Raw genomic sequence first — 19,655 nt, forward strand, 5'->3', positions numbered from 1 at the left:
ACATCCAGGCCTGCTCATGTTAATTCAAAATGCCTTTGCCTGGGTGGATGCCCCCAAGACCAGAACATCTCTGGTGCTCTCAGAGCAAAGAGTGTAAGACAACCACTTAGTCCCTCTCAGGACTAGAATTGTAACTATTTCTTCAGTCAGGCATGGTGGCACACGCCTCTAATCCCTGCACTCAGGAGGCAGAGGCAGGCAGATTTCTGAGTTTGAGGCCAGCCTGGTCTACAAAGTGAGTGCCAGGACAGCCAGGGCTACACAGAGAAACCCTGTCTCGAAAAAACAAACAAACAAAAAAAAAGTAGTCCTTCCTGAAGGCAGCTCCTTAAGACTCGGGAAGGAAATAAGATGTTTAAGATCAGAAAATAAAACAAGACTTGCCAGGTCCCTCCCCAAAGTTACACATTGGTACCCATCTTGGAGAGGAGACTTCCACAGGCCTAGCCAGAAGTGTGGACGGAGCCCCAGGATGCTGCTTCTGTGAGCTGTCAGCCATGTTGGAGTGGGATTTTTAGTGATGAAGCCACCTCTCTTCACCCATACTCCTGGAACTCGCTGGTTCCCTGAGCTGGACTTAGGTAGAATTGTCTCTTTGGTGCCATATATGGGGTGAATCTATATCTATTCATGTCACTCACATGTCACTCCAGGAAAAGTCACACAGCACCCCCAAACATAGACCTGGTTATCAGTTCCTCAGAGGTGTTGTACTGAGGTGAGGACAGACACACAGACTATTTGGATGGGCTTTGGCAGTACTGAGAGTCTTGGAAGCTGACAGAGATAGGCAGCAACTTTGCCAGTGTGTAAGTGTGCGCTGCTGTACACCTCCAAATACACACTCCATGGTTAACTAACAATCAAGTACTTCTCACACGGACCTCACACACTTCCACCCTTGTGGGTCCGTCTATACCCCAGAGATAGAACCATACTCCACGCACATCCCTCATAGACACAAATAATCATATACAGGAGACGGTCACAAATCCCAGAGAAACACACGAACTCGCAGAAATGTACATGAACAATACAGCATCCTGCCACAGAAGCATTCTCAACGCATAAAGCCCCAGACACACTTACACACCTCTACTATCTATGCCACAAGAGACCTCGCCATACTCTCCAGCACCATCCACAGACATACACACCACACACAGGCCCCTTACAGTCACACACCACAGTCATATCTAATGCATATACAACCTTGGCTAGGGGACTCCAAGACCTATGAGGGGATCCTGAGGGTCCAGCCTGGTGGGGGTGGGGGTAGGGGTGGGGCAATGGCCTGCAGTAGATAGAGCAGGGTCACATGTCTGTAAGTCTGTGCTCCCCAGAAGCTACCTCACACCAGGGTGTCCTTGCCACACCTAGACTGTCTCAGGCCCCTGTCAAATGCACACACCCCAGGGCATCCCACCCACAAAACTACTAATGCATTTCAGGAGCTGGGTATAAAAAACAGAGCTGACAGAACTAATCTTCAAATGCCCACCACCCAGAGCAGACCCCTGGGGTGAGATGGCCTTTGCCCCTTTCCCTTCTGGGGAGAGATGGACCTCACCCCCCTGTTGCTCCCCATCCTCCGACTGACTGGCTTCAAGTTCCCAGGAGGCAGAGAGGCACACAACAAAGTCATGAAATATTCATCTCCCCAGTCGGATCCCTTTACCCTGCCATTCCTTCCAACCTGACCCCTGACCTACTCTGGATTAGCAGACTTTCCTGATGGTGGCTAGAGCCCCCAGGTGTGTCACAGATCACCTTAGGATCAAACACATCCACCCACCTCCCCAGTGGCCATTGGGCTCCCTCCCCTCTACCACCCAGACAGACTGGCCAAACTTGGTTTTTGTTGTTTTTTTGTTTTGTTTTTTTTTCTGTCCCCACATTTAATCCTGAAACCACTCCTCAGGACAGAGCTTGAGGGGGAGAGCACAGTCCAGGTGGGCCCTCAAGCCTTGACAGCTTCACAACCACCCTCCCCTCAGAGCTTCCAGAGAGTTAGGCTCCTTCTATATCCTTGGTCAAACTCTTCAGCCGTCAGGTGTCCTGTGACCTCTACCTGCAGCCCCCAAGCCTGGACAGCGAACACCTCGTGCCCTTCTATCTGAGGAGCTAAAACATGAAGTATCTGGGCTAGCAGGGGCAGCTGCCCATTCCCCAACCTTCTCAGCTCTCTGCAGGTAGAGATGGGATTGTCCTTCTGTACCTTAGCGGCTGGCTCTGGGTCTGGCCTTGGCCAACCTCAGGACAAGGTTCTTCTATTAATGTTTCTGGGGTTGTGTCTTCCTCAGGAGCCTGCAGCCACCGAAGTTCCTCAGGCTTCAAGGCCTGGTACCAGGGTGGGGGCCCACCTTCAGGGCCCAGCACAGGACTGGAGGCCTCCTCCTGATCGGCCCCTCTGGACCCTGGCCTTACTACAGTCCCCGGGAGCTGCAGGAATCGCTGCATCGGGCATCAGGTCCTGCTGCAGGGGAGTACTGAGCTGGGGCTGCTAGTCACTGCCCACTGCCACCACGAGGCCCCGCCCTGAAATTCAGTAACTGGACACTGGATCCTCGGGGGATCCGGTTTCCTCTTGTGTGCTCAGAAGCAAAGCCACAGGAGGTAGAGATGGCTAGGGAGAGGGTCTGAGCCTACTCCAGGCTCAGGGCAGGGGGCGGGGGTGTTAAGAAGTTCAGGGGAAGAGGTTTGTTGTTGTTTTGTTTTGTATTTGTTTTTTTTTTAAATCCAAACCTCATAGCCATAATGAATCCTAAATGTTATCACAACTGTGTTTTCCTCTTCCCTAGAAGTCTCATACACACACACACACACACACACACACACACACACACACACACCGCCCACCTCCACTCATTCTGGCCCAACCTCTTGACCCTCATCAGTTCTTCCAAAGCCAGTTTGTGCAGTTAGTCTTGACTGTCAGTTTGTAGGATACAGAATCATCTAAAAAAAACAACAACAACAACAACAAACCTGTAGGCTGGCCTGTGAGGGTGTAGTTAGGTTGGTCTGTGGAAGTGGGAAGACCCACCTCAAGTGTGGGTAGCAGCATCCGATGAGCTAGGCACCCTGACTGAATAAAAAGGAGAAGGTGGGGGGCTCTAGAGACGGCTCAATCATTGAGTTCTGGCTGCTCTTCCAGAGGACCCTGGTTCAATTCTCAGCACCCACATGGCAGCTCACAACTGCCTATAACTAGTTCCAGGGGATCAGACCACGTCTTCCGGTCTCTACAGGCACAGGCACAATGAGGTGCACAGACATGCATGTAAGCAAATCACCCATGCACATAAAGTAAAAATAATCAATTTTCTTTTTTAAAAAAAGAATTACAGCAGACTCAGAGAGAGAGCGAGAGAGAGAGAGAGAGAGAGAGAGGGAGAGAGAGAGAGGGAGAGAGAGAGAAACATGAAGCCTCATCCTCTTGGCTTCATGACTGAGGATGACATGGGCCCGCTACCTCAAACTCTTACTATCATGTTTCCTGACAAACTAAGAGCCAAAATAAACACTCACTTAAATTGCTTCTGCCAGATATTTGATCAAACAATAGAAAAGTAAGCCCTAAAGTCCCCTTTGCCACCCCTAGTCTAGATCAGGACACCTTAAACATTTTCTACTTAGCACCTCTGCATCTGAGAATTTTTTACATGACTCCATGTTTACAGGTATATAAAACAGGTGTACAAATCAAGCGTTTACTGGCAATAAATAAAAAAGAAATTTATTTTAAAACAATTTGGGGGGCTGGAGAAATGACTCAGCAATTAAGAGTATTTGAAGAAAAGACTTGTGTTTAAGTCTGGCGGTGGTGGTGCATGCCTTGATCCCATCCCAGCACTTGGGAGGCAGAGGCAGGTGCAACTCTCTGAGTTCAAGGCCAGCCTGGTCTACAGATTGAGTTCCAGGACAGCCAGGGCTGCACAAAGAAACCCTGTCTCAAAAAAACCAAAAAATTAGTTCAGTGAGAGACCCTTCACCAAAGAAGCAAGGCAGAGAGTGACCGAAAAGGATATCCTCCTGTAGTCAGATGACATGCCCACCGCTCATACATGTGCACATACACCATACATGTACACTTCACACACATATGCACACTTACACGTGCATATAAAATTAATAAAAAGTTACCAAAACCAGTTATCTAGTACACATAATTTTATCACTCAGGACTAAAGCAAATTTGTATAGTAAGGTGCTTGTGAAACATTCTAATCTAAAGATATACTAATCTGATACACGCTGAGGAATGATGATAGGACAATATTAAAAGTCTTTATTTCTGTAATTAGACCATTACTTTTCCCTAAGAGTAGACGATTTTGTATGTACAATTGAAAATGCGGCAGGCAGTTCACAGCGCCAGGGATAATCTCTGGTGTGCACCAAGGTGTGTCAGGCAGTGTCTGTCAGTGTTTGGTACGATGGAATCACAGTTTCGAAGTGCAAATGTTATGTGGTTAGACTCAGCAGCAGTAAAGTCTCAGTATGCGCCATAAGTCAGAAACCTGAGTTCTATTGTGTGTTTGATTTTCATTGATTTTTCATTTTTGTGTGTTCGGTATCCTGTCATGTTACCAAACCTTTTGTGAATACTGCCTTCAGTTGACAGACCCAGTGGGGACCCACAGTTTAAGCAGCTTAGATTTAAAGCCATCCCGTGCCCAGCCAGGCAACTCTGATATCTCCTTCCCTTGTCTCTTGCTCAACCCAGATCACTTCTGGTCTCATCGGTCCAGCATGAGATCCTTCCAACACGCAAATCTGGTGGCAGCACCTGCTTAGAGCCCTCATTCATTCTAGTGACCTGCTGCGTGATTCTAGCCACTGCATGCTAACATCAGAAGAACCTACACTGTGGCTTCCCTTAGTCCTCTGGGATGTAGGAAACAGAAATGAAATATGCTTATTTGCTTACTTATTTATTTGTAACCCTGGCTTGCAAATGAAATGTTTGTTTGTTTGTAGTCTTTGCTGTCCTAGAACTTGCTATGTAGACCAGGCTAGCCTTGAACTTAAAGAAGTCTTCATGCCCCTTCCTCTGAGATTGGGATTAAAGGCGAGCACCATCACACCCAGCTGCACATCTTTTATACCAGTGGAGTTTTTATTACGTTATATAGCGTTAGAAAAGTCTCCATTCCTTTGTCTCAGGTGTACTCTTCCCAGTAGAGGCCTGCCAGCCCCAGGGGCTATGAATTTTGGACAGGCTCACAGCCTAACATTTGTCTAAGATCAAAGTATGTGCTCACAGCTGCATCCTGTTCTCAAAAGTTGCACTTTGCATATCAGTTGACTGACTTTTAAGGGTTTGTTGCTGTTTGCAGCTGCTTGAGCATGTGAGGCCTAGCACTGACCATGCAGGGTAAGGAACAGGGTCACCCGATCATTAGTAATAAAAATCCAGTGGGACTCGCACTCGGTGAACCTGCCTGGTTGAGTGACCCTTCTGAAGAAGTGCATTCGCTTGCGCCTTGTGCTCTGGATTGTGTGGTGATTTCCCTGAGACCCCAGACCCATTTCTAACACGAGAGTACCTTCCTCCCTGAAATGGAACATGTCTTGCACTCCCACTCCTGACCCTTGAATTGTCAGGGCTACAATTGTGCTCCCGGTTGGAACAATCTATTGGCTCCTGTTCACTACTCCGTTCCGTGACTAACAGGTCCACAGGCCTTTAATTAATGTGCTATTGAATTTATGAACAAATAAATGAATGAGTCAAAGGTAAGATTCAAACCAAGTAGGGCTGAATCATAGGGCAATGTGGGGGTTGGGGAAAGATGGAGAAATTAATTTGCAGGAGGAGCCAGTTTCTCAGTCTACATCCAGGGCCGGCTTCCTGGAGTGGACCACACTCAAACTCCAGTTCCCCAATTCAGACCCGTCCCCTACGGAATTGGTTTTGGGGGTTTTGTTTTGGTTTCTCTTTGAGCCAGCGAATAAAAGGCTGCAAACATCATCGCAGCTGTTCCATAAGGACCCCGCCTGTCTGGTCCCTCCCCCACCAGCCTTGGGTCCCCCGCCCCTTCGTAGCTAAAGGCGAAGTGGCCCTGCTGCGGGAACCCCGGGAAGCGCGCAGGGCGGGTCTGGGTCGGCAGGGCCGCAGCCTCGCGGGCGCTGTCCATGGTGCCTGCGCGCCAGCCGCACCCGGCCGGCGCTCGCTAGCTCACCGCTTGTAGTCCGAGGAGAAGATACCGCCGCTCGCCGGGTCGTGGCCATATTCTGGCTCCCCGGGACCGGCTGAGCCGCCCTTGTCTTCGCTGTAGGCCGGAGCGGCCGACATGGATCTGCGCTGAGGGGTGGCTGAGCGGCCGGGTTGGGCTTTGGTCGAGGAATGGGATGCACGCCTAGCTCTGCGGAGCTGCAATCTGCGCGGCGGAGGCAGCGCGCAGATTCAGCAATCAGGGCTGAGCGCTAAGGTTCTTAAAGGGACCGGCACCACCCGCGGAGTGCAGGGTTGGGGTGAGCTGACAGGGGACGGAGGAACAGCGCCTGCCCTGTCCCAATCTCTCAGAACTCTCTGGCAACTGCAAGCATCTAAAGGTCTCTCACAGTGAGCAAGGCTGCAGGGCTGATGACTGTATAGTCTTTGGAGGGATGCGGACCTCCTGCCTCCGCCCTCCCGATCACCTGACCTCCACGGACCCGCCCACCCATGCAGTGAGAGAGGGGGACGTGAGGGACACTGAAAGAAGGCCATACTCGCAGGCCTGGGTTGGAACATCTACCTTGGAGATTTAGGGGTGGGTACCTTTCCATCCTTTTTCACACAGTCTAAATCCCTCTGAGGATAACCTGCTTACTCACTGGGAATCATAGCAACTTCCTGGAAGAAGTGGAATTTAAGAGGAGGCTGACCCAGGAAGCAAGTGCTAAGGGCATTCTGGGAGCAAATCAGTTCTAGGTGGAGTAAAGAGAACCTCCAACATCCTAATTACGTTTGGGAAAATACTTTAATGATCCCTTCTGAAACCTCTTTTGGCCCATTCAGGAGGACCCAAGGTCACATTAATCACTGGTTAGGTTCCTGTCCATTGACATCTAGAAGGGAAAGAAGACGAACAGATTGAGTTAGGGTCTGGTGTAATTGCCAGGTCTCCAGGACTTTGTGATTTATCAAGCTTAGCTCCTAAGACCCAAGGAAGGAAGGAAGGGAGGAAGGAAGGAAGGAAGGAAGGAAGGAAGGAAGGAAGGAAGGAAGGAAAGCAAGAAGAAGGATTGTAGCTAGTTCTGGATTAGAGAGAACACCCTGGACTAGGCTGATGGTGAATTGTTTATCTTTGGTCTAGATTTTGGACATGAGGTTGAGTGATTGGGAACTCCTGGCCAGGCTCATAGAATGGAAGTATTCCCAAGGACCGAGATTTGTAGACTAGGGTCCCAATTCTCTAAGATCAGAATTGGTGGACTGTTTGGAAAAGGATGGAACTGAGAAAGGCGGACTTTGGATCAATAGAAAGTTCTACTGCAAAAAGAAGGATGGAGTTGGAGCAGCCCCTGGGTTGGAGATCGGTCATGTTCAGTAAATATATCTGCTCAGGATCTAAGAACAGTAGCCTGAGGTCTACCTGGCGCTAAAGGGTTTCAAAGTGTGTAACTTCAAAAATAGGTACACCTATTCTGGGGACTTTAGATTGCCAGAGTAAAGAGTTTAAGATGAAAGGAACCTGGTCTGGGTGTAGTGGAGAGGGGAATCATCTGAATTATGCTGGAGCAAGTTGGTTAGGTGCCTTTGTTAGCAGACTGGGGCTGGCATGGGATGTGGGCAGGTAGAAGAGAGGCACTTACTGAGTCCATGCCCAACAGGTTCAGTGCAAAGTGCACACAGTTGCTGCTAGTGGGATGGTAGGGAGGAGGATCGTTGTCCATAGCTTCTCGCACGCGGCTCTCCAGCACCCTAGGGTCAACGCCACCGCGCCTGCGTAGCACACGCCAGAGCTGTCGGGAGCGCTGCAGAGCTCTGTGCCCCTGTTTACACACGACACCCTCACAGTAACCCAGAAACGTTTGTACTCCATTCTGGTTGGAGGTCCTGCCTGTGGGGATAGCAGGCCCAAAATCAGAGCAAATCGGAGCTAGCTTTGGTGCGACTCAGTAATCTGCCCTAGCATTTCCTCAAATTGAAGCCCCACACCCTTGGCTGCCCAACCCTCTCTCCCCCATCTTCAGAGACCTACACCTTCGTCCTAATTTTCGTCCCAGCACAGCTTGCTCACGAGTGGCCAAATTTCTTTTGCTCACCCTCAAAGTGTATGATCTCTCCTTGGCCGCAGTAAACACCCACGTGGGCCCCGCACCACTGTGCCTTAGGGGTCTGCAACTTGAACAGGAACAGGTCTCCAGGCTGAGGCTCGTAGTTTTCTAACTCCACCTCCTGGAAGTTCTGACCCATGAGTGCCTCAGAGAAGAAGAACTGAATGGTGCTGGATGCTCCTACCAGGGTCTAAGAGAAGAAAGGTCGCAGACTGCAAGGTGTGTGCACACACACAGCTGGGTCATCCCACTCATCGCAGAGGGTAGACCTGGCTTGGGGCTGGGCCCTAGGCAAAAGGTCTTTGCTGACTCACACCTGCCTCCCTGTCCTTGAGGGACTCCAGAGGCCTGGATATCACGGATATGCGCTGCCTTGAGCCACCCGCTAGGGACGTCATGGTGTCCAGCAATTGGGACCTCCTCTCCACCCGTAGTTACCCGCTTATTCCCATTCCTTTCAATCTCCCTCCCCCTGCGCCGGTCTCCTTCCTCATCAACCGTCCATGTTGCCTTTTCTGCAAGCAACACCGCCTTCTGGGTGTCAGCTGGTACCTGGGTTGAGATGAGGGACTGAAGAAACAGGAAAAGTGCAGTGAGGTTGGGCCAAGGCCAATCTCTCCCAATTCCAATAACCTCAGTAGCAAACATGCATTCATTTGCTCCTTGCTACAATTCTCCAGATCAGTTGAATATTCTTATTTTCAGGAGGAAATTGAAGAACATCAACTCTTGCTAATCTGTGTCCACATGACCATCAGGGTCTCATATAATAAATACCATTGCATTTTTTTTTCTATAATGAACTGAAAAATCCAGTTTAGTTCCTCGTCTTTTCTGGGAACAGAGGGTGATTTCACTGCCTGGGTTATATCTAAGGTTTGATTTCAGAGGTGGTGGGGGCAGATCGACAGAGAGAGAGAGAGGGAGAGACGGAGACAGAGAGACAGAAACAGGGGGGGGGGAGTGGAGGGGAGTGAAGGTAAGATATGGAAACAAGTGACCATGACCATGACCATGACCCCAGGGCTCTGGGTATCTTTGTGTTCTTGTGCCCTTTGGTCAGGAGTCATCTACCTAACATCCGCCGAATAGGGAGAGCGCTTCTTTACTTCCAGCTTCCCTCTCATCCCGTCTTACCCACCGAGTCAAGCAAAAGTCACAGCTATGGAAGAGGGTGAATTGTCCTAACCCCTGCAGAGGTGGCTGCCACCCTGCCCGAGGAAGAGACAAGATGAGCCAAGGACTTCTGCTCCATTTACCTGGCACTTGAAGCTCATCTAGGGAGAGAGAAACCAGTCATTACCACCTGCTGCTTCACCTCTGCCCTCCCACTCTGATGGCTCAATAGCTGCATGCTGTGTCTTAAGTCTGCACTAGGTGGCTGGTCACAGATTGAGAGACCTATGTCACCTCTCCATATGGGACATCAAAAAGTCCCCCCTCTCTGTCTCTCTGTCTCTCTCTCTCTTTCTGTCTCTCTGTTTCTCTCTACAGAGACTCTGTCTCCCTCCCTCCCTCTCTGCCTGCCTTCCTCCTTTCCACCCTCACTCCTTCCTTCATCTTCCTCATCTGTGAACTGGGAACAATAAGGTTGGAGAACTGGGCATCCCTGTGAAGCTCTAAGAGCTCTTTGTGATTAACCAAGGCCAGAGGGCAGGGTTTGTTTATCTAAGGTCTGGCTGGCTCCTAAACTTGCACATTTGCCTGTGCATGCGCATTTGGGCGCCAAGTGGAAGGCTGGGGAGAGTACATCTTTCTCAGCTCAGAGGAGAAGAACAATGGCCACCAAAGGCTGGTGGCCTCCCTGTGACCTCTGCCTCCAAGATCAGAGGGAATCAATCATTCAACTGGAAAGTCCAGACACCCCCTCGTATTTCCCCCTGGGGTTGGGGGTGCAGGCAGGGAAGCACTCTGGACGCTGTGCCTATGCCTTGCTCCTTCAAACAGGAATCCGGTCCATGGCTGACATTCTACCCGTAATGATAATAATGTGTATTGCCAAAAGCTGTATGAAGACTCCAGTGAGCTCTAATAACAGTGTCCTGTAGATTCTATTGTCTTTCTCATTTAGAAGAAGGGGGAAGTGGGGCTCGGGTGGGGCTTGGGGAGGTTGGAAAGGTTACATCGAAAAAGTTGTAAACCAGTATTCAAACTGAGGCAATCTGACTAAATCAGCAGATAGGACTTCCAATGCTGGAGACTTTCTCGAAAGGCATAGGGAACCCCTGCCTCCAGCCCCCAGCACCAGGAAGTATAGACCCTGCTTTCTTCCTTACGAGAGAAACATTTAGCAATCATTTAGTCAAGTAGTAAAGGGAGAAAGAGCAACGCCCTGGAACCATCAGTGCTAAGAGACCAGCATCCCAGTCCCACTGCCCAGGGCCTGACAGCACTGCCCAGCCTGTCGGAAACACTTGCTTGGAGGTCTGAGCCTTTCCTTCTCTCACCCTGGCTATCAGAAGCACAGCAGTGGCAGAGGTGTTCCTGTGACTGGACCCCTTTGGGGGGGCTGCTCCCAGCCAGGCACCTATGCCTAAAGCAAGGTCAGAGAGGCGGTCTAACTTTTCTGACTGTCCTTCTTCTGGAGGCTCTAGTCATGGCGACCCCACCCTAATTTTAGCCCTTAATGCAAGCAGCTTACCTTGCAGTGACCACCTCACTCCCTTTGTCTTCTGTGGCCAGAGGAAAGAGGGCAAGTTGGCCGTGGAGCTAGCAGATAAAGGGGCTAACCAGGAAGTCCTGGGGCCAGATTCTGAGTATCAGTGCCCAAGCCAATCTGACCGAGGCAATGGTGGTTTTTTTTAGATATGACCCTGGGGCAGGCGAGAAGCCTGAGCCTGAGGGCTGGCGTCCAGGTAAGTGAAGGGTGCCTCTTTCCCCTCCTCCCACCTTTCAACATTTGATATCTGATATGAAGACTACCTGTTTGTCTCAACACCATTTCCTCGCCCTTCCCTGGCCTCGGGAACTCAGCACTTTGTCTGCACCCTCCCTTGGTCAGAGACTAGGAGCTAGCTTTCAATCCCCATGGGCTTACTGAAGTTTGCTTTAATGGTCTGTGAGTGTGAATAGGTTTCACATTTTTGCAGTTTGGGTGTAGTGTTCTGCAGGTGTATGCTAGGTTAAGATGGTTGGTGATACTGTTCATGCCACCTCATATAAACTTTGTTCCTTTTTATACAGTTTTCTGTCGGTTAAAAGGGATGGTACGGCTTGTTATCTAGCTTCAGGACTGTCTTCCTTTCATTTTGTTAGATTTTTGCTCTATGGAATTTGAAACTCTTAGTGCATGTAGAAGCATTCTATGGTTGCGACATCTTTGGGTGAGCTGACATTTATCACTAGGAATGTCCCCCTGTACCTCTGCTAAGGTTTGAGCTGAAGACTTATCTAATGTCATGCTTGCTAATTGCATCTGTGTCTTTTATCCTATTTACTTTCCTCTTCCCCCTTTGACTTATCTGCTGTGTCTTTATTTTTGATTTGAGATGGGGGGGGGGGTCTCACTTGTTGCTCAGGCTCGTCTCAACTCTAGGCTCCAATGATCTCCTCACTCAGCCTGTTGAGTGTCTAAAACCATGGATGCACACCATGTTCCTGGCTTTAAACCACTGTAGTTAAAATACATTATAATAGACTATAACTGGGTCTTCCTCTTCACTGTATAGACATTTAATGCCACATTCGAAATGGTTAGACTTTGGTCTGCCATGACCTACCTGCCTTTCCCTTCTGGATATGTGTGTATGTTCTTTTGTTCCACCTTTCTTGTCTCCTTTTGGTATATTTGAATATTTTTTTTTTTTACTAATTCATTTTAAGATGGGCATGCTAACACACATCTGAAATCCCAACACCCAGGAGGCTGAAGTGGGATGATTTGAAAGTTTGAGATCAGCTCAGGCTACATAGTACATTCCAGATGGGCCTGGTTTATACAGCCTGTGTCATATGAGACCCTGACTCAAGTAGATCCCATTTTAATTATTTGCTGGTCTTTAGCTCCAGTTCCTTGTCTTAGCTATTAACAGTCTCTTTAGAGATTGCAATATAACTAGTTTCCAGGCTGGCTAGTTAGCATAATTGGTTAGAACCTGGTCCTAATAATAACCAGTTTACACAAGCTACTTAGTTAGAGACCTTGCAACTACACATTGAGTGTAGACACCATCAGTACTGTAAGTCTGGTACCTCCATCTGGTACCACCATCCCTGTCCATCTTTTATGTAATGTTTGTCATTGTACTGTACACCCACAGGTCAATTTTATACATTTTTGCTTTAAACCGCGGTGGATTTTAAGAATTAAGAGAGATGCCCTTTATCATTACGTGCTCGAAGGTCTAATCATTTCTCTGATATGGTTCCCTTTAAGCGGACGACTTTTCTTCAGTGTTTCTCGGGAGCAGCGGGATGATGTGAACTCTCCTAGTTCTATTTGAAAACATCCTTGTCTTTATTCATCCTCTCAGACACAGGACTGTGTTCCGGTGTCCGTTTTTTTAGCCCTGGCCCTGTGGAGACTTTTCTCCATGACATCTGAACACCATCCTTCCAAGTGAGAAGCTGACAGTGTGCCTGCTGTTGACCCTTCCAGCACGAGTCGTCCCTGGCTGCTCTCGCTCTTTCCTTATCTTTGCTCTCAGAGGTTTGTGATGTGTGCAGAGGCCTTATCTTCACATTTACCTTGTCACTGGCCCAGCGACTTTAATGTGAATTTGTCTTCCACCTTTTGCTTTCATTTCTTCACATTTTCTGCTTCACATTTTCTTTCCCCAATTAATGTCACAACCCTGATATATCTAATATATTTTTACTTGAAGCCAGATACCTATCAGTCTTTTTTTCATTTACCTTTTCTTACAGCATCCCCACTTGCTACTAAAATTATCTTAGAGTTTTAAATTTATTTTTAATTCTATAATTTCTTTTCGTTGTTGTTATTGGATTTTTTTTGTTTGTATGCTTTGTTTTTTGTGACAAGTTCTCACTATGTACCTCTGGTCCCGTGGAACTCAATCTGTAGATCAGGCTGGCCTTAAACTAGTGTCAATCCTCTTTCTCAAAAAGTATAGAGCAAGAAATATTAAAATTTGAGAAATATACCATGTTATATTTAAAGGAGAGCTCGTTAGGCTTATAGATTTCCCAGCAGAAATTCTGAAGGCTGAGATGGGCTTTAATAAAGTACTTCAAGTTCTGAAAGAAAATTACTTTCAACCATAATTATTGTACACAGCAGAGCTTTTTTCCTTTGGAAAGAGTGAAGACCCCCGAAGATAAGCTTAAACTCAGGAACTCATCTATTCACTCAGCATAGGGAAGCTGACAAGAGAATCCTATACCCAGAAGAGGAAGAGAGAACAACACAATCATAAGGACAGCCTGTATTTCCATGTCTTTCCTAAAAGTGTGCAATTGTCTGCTAGTACTTCATTAACTCAATTGTCTGTATCTTTGACTTGTACCTCTTTTCCTTCTGTTATACTGACAGGGCAGATACTTGCTGTTTATGTTAGTCAGGTTTCCATTACTGTAGCAAATTTACTTGGGGGAGATTTACTTGGGATTGTGTTTCAGAGGCCTTGGTCCATGGTCCACCGGCTGCTTTGTTGTTTGCTGGCCAGTGGTGAAGTATTACATCATGATGGAAGGGTGTGGCAGAGCAGAGCTGCTCACCTGTGGTGACCAAGAGGTTATCAAAGAGAGGGAGAGACAGAGAGAGGCCAGGGGCAGGTGATAACCTTGCCAGATTAATCTTTTGAGGTCAGCATACTTGAAACATTCAGTCCAGGAACTGTTCAATGGGCACTTCCTCCTCAGGCTGTGGCAACTCCTAAAGCTGCCGGAGAACTCTCAGGGGCCCTCTTCGTTCTTTCTTGGGTTTGTTTGTTTGTTTGTTTGTTTGTTTCTGTCTAAACATTATATTGGAAGAAACAATTTGAAGCTTCAATATTATTTCTTCTACTTGATCTGGTCAATCGAGGTTTTCAGCTGATTTTTAAAATTCTGATTTACTAAGCTTTTCCTTGCATGACTTTTGTTATTTTTTTTAGTTGGTTTTTGCTTTTGGTTTGTTTTTTTGTTCTTGTTTTTTTTTTTTTCAAAATCTATCTTAGCTGGTGCAGTGGTGGCACACACCTTTAATCCCAGCATTCGGTGAATGAAAAAAGAGAAAGGAAGAAAGAAAAGGAGAGAGAGAGAGAGCAAGAGAGAGAGAAGGAAAGAGATGAAACCTGACTGCTCCTAGAGTTGCTGGAGGGAAGGTTCATTATGTAGGTATGTGGGAGAGCATAGCCAGAGGCAGGGTCATCTGGGAGAGCACAGACCCTGAGCTCTGGGGACAAGGGGAGGGGAAGGGAGAAGGGAATTAAGTGCCAAGAAGCCAAAGGTACAAAATGAGCAGGCAACCAAAATGGCCGGTTTATATGGGGAAGGGCAGCCCTGCTCCCTGGGCTGGAGCGTTCAGTGGCGGGGTATGCCAGTCTGGAAGGGTTCTGTAACAGGTAGAGACTGAAGGATTGGAGGGAAAACCTGGCAGTCAGGTTCAAACCTCAGGCATTTGTCCCAAGTTTGAAACCTGGTGGTTTGGTAGCAGGTGAACCTCTGAGTTCAAGGCCAGCCGGGCCTACAGAATGAGTTCCAGGGCTACATAGAGAAACTCTGTGGGGACAAAACAAAATGAAACAAGCAGACAAACAAACAAACAAACAAAAAACCCAAAAACTTCTCAGTATAAATTTCTCATACATATTTTGAATTGCTTTCTCTGGTCAACTTGATTGTTTATATTTATTTTCAGAGACATTATTGAGCTTCTTGAAAAAAATTCTGAATTCTGTATCGTTCACTTCAGTATTTGTAGGATCTAATACTCTAGAGTTATGAACTTTATGAGATATCATTATTTTATCATTATTTTATGAACTTTATTTATGAACTTTATGAGATATCATTATTTATTTTTTCATATTTATTGTTTTTATGTTGATATACATCTGATGGGATGGCTACTTTTCCATTTCCATGTAAGGTCTTAGCAAGAGGTTTCTCTCAACGAGGTCTCTTGGCATATGTCTAATCTCTCTGGCTTCTTCAGTTGTAAGCAGTGGATTTTAACACAACATGTATTGTGTAACAAGCCACCTTCTCTGTATGTCTTGCAAGAGTATTGTGTGGCAATGCATGTAGGTATGGTAGGCAGCAGAGCATGTGTGTTGATCCTTAGTGGTCACAACAGAGTGGAGTTGGGGGTTTCTACTGACACTTTGGATCCTGTCTCTGTAACTCAGAAATGGTTCTGATGTTGGCTGCTCAAAAGGAAGCAAAGGGCTCCAGTACGTTGATCCTCTGTTTTGATCTGGCGCAGTGTCTCGTGTCTTACAGGAACTGATGCAGACCAGGATCGCAGATCCCCCTCTTTGGCACTCATGTCCAGTCTTCGCGTCAGTGTACAGCCTGACAAGGGCTGGGCAAACCACTGCAGAGAATGCCTCTAGCTGTGCCGTCCACAGCAGGTGTGTTATTTCTCTCTGCTGTTACCTCAGGGACAGTGGATTGTCCAGGAGTGGGATGCCGGGTGAGTGTCATCCCCATTCCATCCCAAGCCCCTGCTGTAGAGACTTGAAGCTAGACTATGCTGGGGATTTGTCTCAGGCACATGCTGTGTGGAATTTCTGGTTAACAATGGATCACCTTATCTAAATGTAGTTGCATAAGTTACACATCCCAGATGACACCATAGTCAGAGAAAGCAACATAAACTCACAAGGACAGAATGTCATAATGCTGCAATTCTCAGAAAATATCAGTCAGTAACTATGCATAGCTGTAGTTATTTTTTTTAACATGTTTTAGTTTTTTTTCCATTTTTTATTAGGTATTTAGCTCATTTACATTTCCAATGCTATACCAAAAGTCCCCCATACCCACCAACCCCCACTCCCCTACCCACCCACTCCCCCTTTTTGGCCCTGGCGTTCCCCTGTACTGGGGCATATAAAATTTGCGTGTCCAATGGGCCTCTCTTTCCAGTGATGGCCGACTAGGCCATCTTTTGATACATATGCAGCTAGAGTCAAGAGCTCCGGGGTACTGGTTAGTTCATAATGTTGTTCCACCTATAGGGTTGCAGATCCCTTTAGCTCCTTGGGTTCTTTCTCTAGCTCCTCCATTGGGAGCCCTGTGATCCATCCATTAGCTGACTGTGAGCATCCACTTCTGTGTTTGCTAGGCCCCGGCATAGTCTCACAAGAGACAGCTACATCTGGGTCCTTTCGATAAAATCTTGCTAGTGTATGCAATGGTGTCAGCGTTTGGATGCTGATTATGGGGTGGATCCCTGGATATGGCAGTCTCTACATGGTCCATCCTTTCATCTCAGCTCCAAACTTTGTCTTTGTAACTCCTTCCATGGGTGTTTTGTTCCCAATTCTAAGGAGGGACATAGTTATTAAGGGTGTCTTTCAGGTGAGTCCCAATCTAGTGTAACTGTTGCTCTAAGGAAACACAGAGACGTATACATAGAGACAGACAGGCATGCAGTAGATATCAGGTAAACATGAAGATGGAGATCTGTAAATCAAGGGATACAAAAGAATCCCCAAGACTGCCAGCAAACTGGCAGTAAGTAGCTCAGAAAGGCATGGGAAAGGTGTTCATGTACAGATTCATAAAGAATGAATCCGGAAGACACTTGGATCTCAGACTTCAAACCCTTATCTGAGATTATAAATGTCTGCACTTAAGCCATTCAATCTACAATACCTTTTTAGAGAAGCCCTAGACTAGCAATCTTTTCAAAATTTACCAGGACTAGGATGTCTGTCAAAGAGTGTTGAAGGCATCAGTTAGTAAATCAAGAGAAGGCAGACAGACAGAAGGTGAAGCAATGGGACAATATGGTCTTGCCCCTGGAGCTTTATAGTCTGTAGCTATGGTACAGCTTCACGGAGGAAAAAGGATGTCATCGTGAGAAAGAATCTTCTCTGGGTTCTAAGAGGCTTCCTTCTCTCAGATATTGAAGCCTAGAGTTGTCAGTCTAAACAATGAATTTATTTAAATACTTAGCCCTAAGTGCTGAAATGATTATAAATAAGATAAAATTGTATGTGCCAGGCTCTATAGAAATACTGATCCATTTTTCAGATAGGAAGACTAAGAAATGGATTACATTGTTAGTCCAAGGTCTCAAAGTCCAGCTCTGCTTAATGACTATCCTGTCACTGTCGGTCCAACCCACTGTACACAGGACACAGACTAAGTCAGTCAAAGCTCTGTTCTCTCCTGCAGGAATCCTTACCTTGAGTGACAAGCAGGAGCTAATCTGCAGCCAGGTCAGGAGAGGTAAGTGAAGTACTAATTCTGGAGGCATGATCCAAAGGGAGCCAGACATGCCAGTCATCAAGGTAAATGTCCATGGTACCTTCTATCACAGGCAGGAGCATGGTACCACTTGTAATCCCATCGTGCAGGAGCAGGGGCAGGAGCATCCCTACACCCTTAAGGCCATCAGGGACTTCAGGCTACCCAGGCGTACATGCTAGACTCAGTCTCAAAACACAACAGGAGAAACAGTATTATCATACATTATTTTAAAAATTAAAATGAGCTGGGCGGTGGTGGCGCACGCCTTTAATCCCAGCACTCGGGAGGCAGAGACAGGCGGATTTCTGAGTTCAAGGCCAGCCTGGTCTACAAAGTGAGTGCCAGGACAGCCAAGACTATACAGAGAAACCCTGTCTCGAAAAACAAAACAAAACAAAATAATAATATAAATAAATAAATAAATAAATAAATAAATAAATAAAATAAAATGAATGTAAAACAATTCCATGTTGAGCAAAGTAATTTTAAGTAAATGTCAGTGCTCTTCAGAGCTATACTGAAGATCAAGGCAAAAAAAATATTATATGCCCTGGTCTTTTATAGAAGATGTGTCTTTGCAAGATCTGTGAATGTATGTGTGTGTGTGTGTGCATTTGCCTGTGTGTGCAGGGTGTATACGTATGCTCATGCCCAGGTACTCACCTCTGAAGGCCAGAGGTTGAGGCTGGGTATCTCTCCTCCATCCCACCACACAAGATCTGCTTCTTATTTCATTTTCAGTGGAGAGCATTGTGGTTTGGGAGTTTTTGTTTTTTGTCTTTTGTTTTGCCATGTGATGTTCCTAAACAATTCCTGTTTCAAATTGTAAATACACTTTTTTATGAAAACGATACAGGTAGAACATTGTGAGGTCAGACATTGAAGGGCGCGTCTGTCATCCCGGCACCTGGGAGGCTGAGGCAGGAGGATCCTAGTTGGAAACCAACCTGAGCTACATGGCAGGAGCCTGTCTCAGAACAAACCAGCAGGCTGGAGAGATTTTGTTCTTTTCCAGGGTGAACCAATGAGGTTGAATGAATAAGCAATTAATTCATTAACTAAGGCAGTGGCAGGAAGAACCGAGGAAAAGAACAGAAAGAGAGATGGAGGTGACCCGTACCCATGAATCTTTTCAAGGGGCTGCTTCTGCCCAGCCCCCTCAGCCTCTCGTCCCAGCTGAAGGAGATGACGGGTTAAGGTTTCTTTCTACTTAGTCTTTGATTTGCATCCTATCCACTTGTAAACAACATCACCTATACTCTTTTATTCCCCCCTAAGATTTATTTATTTTATGTATATGAGTACACTGTAACTGTCTTCAGTTGTCCAGAGGAGGGCATCAGATCCCTTTATGGATAGTTTTGAGCCACCATGTGAGTGCTGGGAATTGAACTCAGGACCTCTGGAAGAGCAGTCAGTGCTCTTAACCACCAAGCCATTTCTCCAGCCCCACCTATACTCTTTCAAATTACTAAATAGTCACTTATTTGAGATTCCCTGACAGCTGAATTTGACAGGTAGCCATACAAAGTGCTACAAGAGAGCAGAATGTGTATCTCGTGAAGTTTTACTCCTGTGGCAGGCTATTCGCTTCTGCTCAGAACCATTCTGAGAGAAGGCAGTCTACTTGATGTCCAACCTCCTGGAGGAAGAGACAAAAGAAAAAGCACTGTCTGCTTCACACACACACACACACAGAGGTGCTTCAGCTGACTCTGACCTGATGTGCTAAGCTCTGTAAGATTGGAGGCCTGTTCTGCTGGCACACTCCTTCAGGTTCCATGGAGTTGGGGTCTGGGTTTTGAGTTGTGATGAGAACAGAGTCAAGACTCTCCTACCAACTGAAGTGAGGAACATCCTTGAAACCTACAAAGAAGATGAGAAATCCCAAATCAAAGTCGTAGACTCACAAGTGAGCCTAAAATGGAGAAGATGGGAAACTGAGATGTACAAACTTAGGTTAAATAACAGAGTTATACTTTATAATTCACTGGCCCCTAAGAAGTACCTGAGACAGA

General features: G+C 46.8%; 2 protein-coding genes and 1 long non-coding RNA gene across 7 annotated transcripts in view; 1 reads left to right on the top strand and 2 right to left on the bottom strand.

Annotated features, from left to right (window-relative positions):
- Ap3b2 (adaptor-related protein complex 3, beta 2 subunit) overlaps positions 1-6,678 on the bottom strand; it is a 33,599-nt gene extending 26,921 nt beyond the window's left edge. Inside the window, exon 1 of one of the 2 annotated variants that reach the window (XM_006540571.4) lies at positions 6,189-6,678. In XM_006540571.4, coding sequence (XP_006540634.1) covers positions 6,189-6,301 — 113 coding nt within the window. In that variant the 5' untranslated portion in view covers positions 6,302-6,678. The remainder of the gene's footprint in view (positions 1-6,188) is intronic. The other variant, NM_021492.3, reaches the window with a different exon arrangement.
- A 276-nt stretch (positions 6,679-6,954) lies between these two features.
- Positions 6,955-11,011, bottom strand: BC048679 (cDNA sequence BC048679). Of its 3 annotated transcripts, none has more exons than NM_183143.3 (6): positions 10,913-11,011; positions 9,531-9,548; positions 8,824-8,841; positions 8,260-8,461; positions 7,807-7,936; positions 6,955-7,059 (listed from the first exon to the last, which is right to left on the bottom strand). In NM_183143.3, exons 2-5 carry the CDS (start codon positions 9,546-9,548, stop codon positions 7,827-7,829), a joined length of 348 nt encoding a protein of 115 aa, NP_898966.1. In that variant the 5' UTR covers positions 10,913-11,011; the 3' UTR covers positions 6,955-7,059; positions 7,807-7,826. The 3 variants fall into 3 exon arrangements, with proteins under 3 accessions (NP_898966.1, NP_001180203.1, NP_001344969.1); NM_001193274.1 differs by having other exon boundaries at positions 7,807-8,054; NM_001358040.1 differs by lacking the exon at positions 8,824-8,841 and having other exon boundaries at positions 7,807-8,054.
- Positions 11,012-13,983: 2,972 nt separating this feature from the next.
- Positions 13,984-17,866, top strand: Gm45991. Of its 2 annotated transcripts, none has more exons than XR_001778190.1 (3): positions 13,984-14,037; positions 15,658-15,850; positions 17,563-17,866. It is a non-coding gene; the product is annotated as a predicted gene, 45991 (long non-coding RNA). The 2 variants fall into 2 exon arrangements; XR_001778191.1 differs by lacking the exon at positions 13,984-14,037 and adding an exon at positions 14,464-14,550.
- The last annotated feature ends 1,789 nt before the right edge of the window (positions 17,867-19,655 follow it).

The sequence above is a fragment of the Mus musculus genome, chromosome 7, assembly GCF_000001635.26.
Source record: "Mus musculus strain C57BL/6J chromosome 7, GRCm38.p6 C57BL/6J".
Lineage (NCBI taxonomy): Eukaryota > Metazoa > Chordata > Mammalia > Rodentia > Muridae > Mus > Mus musculus.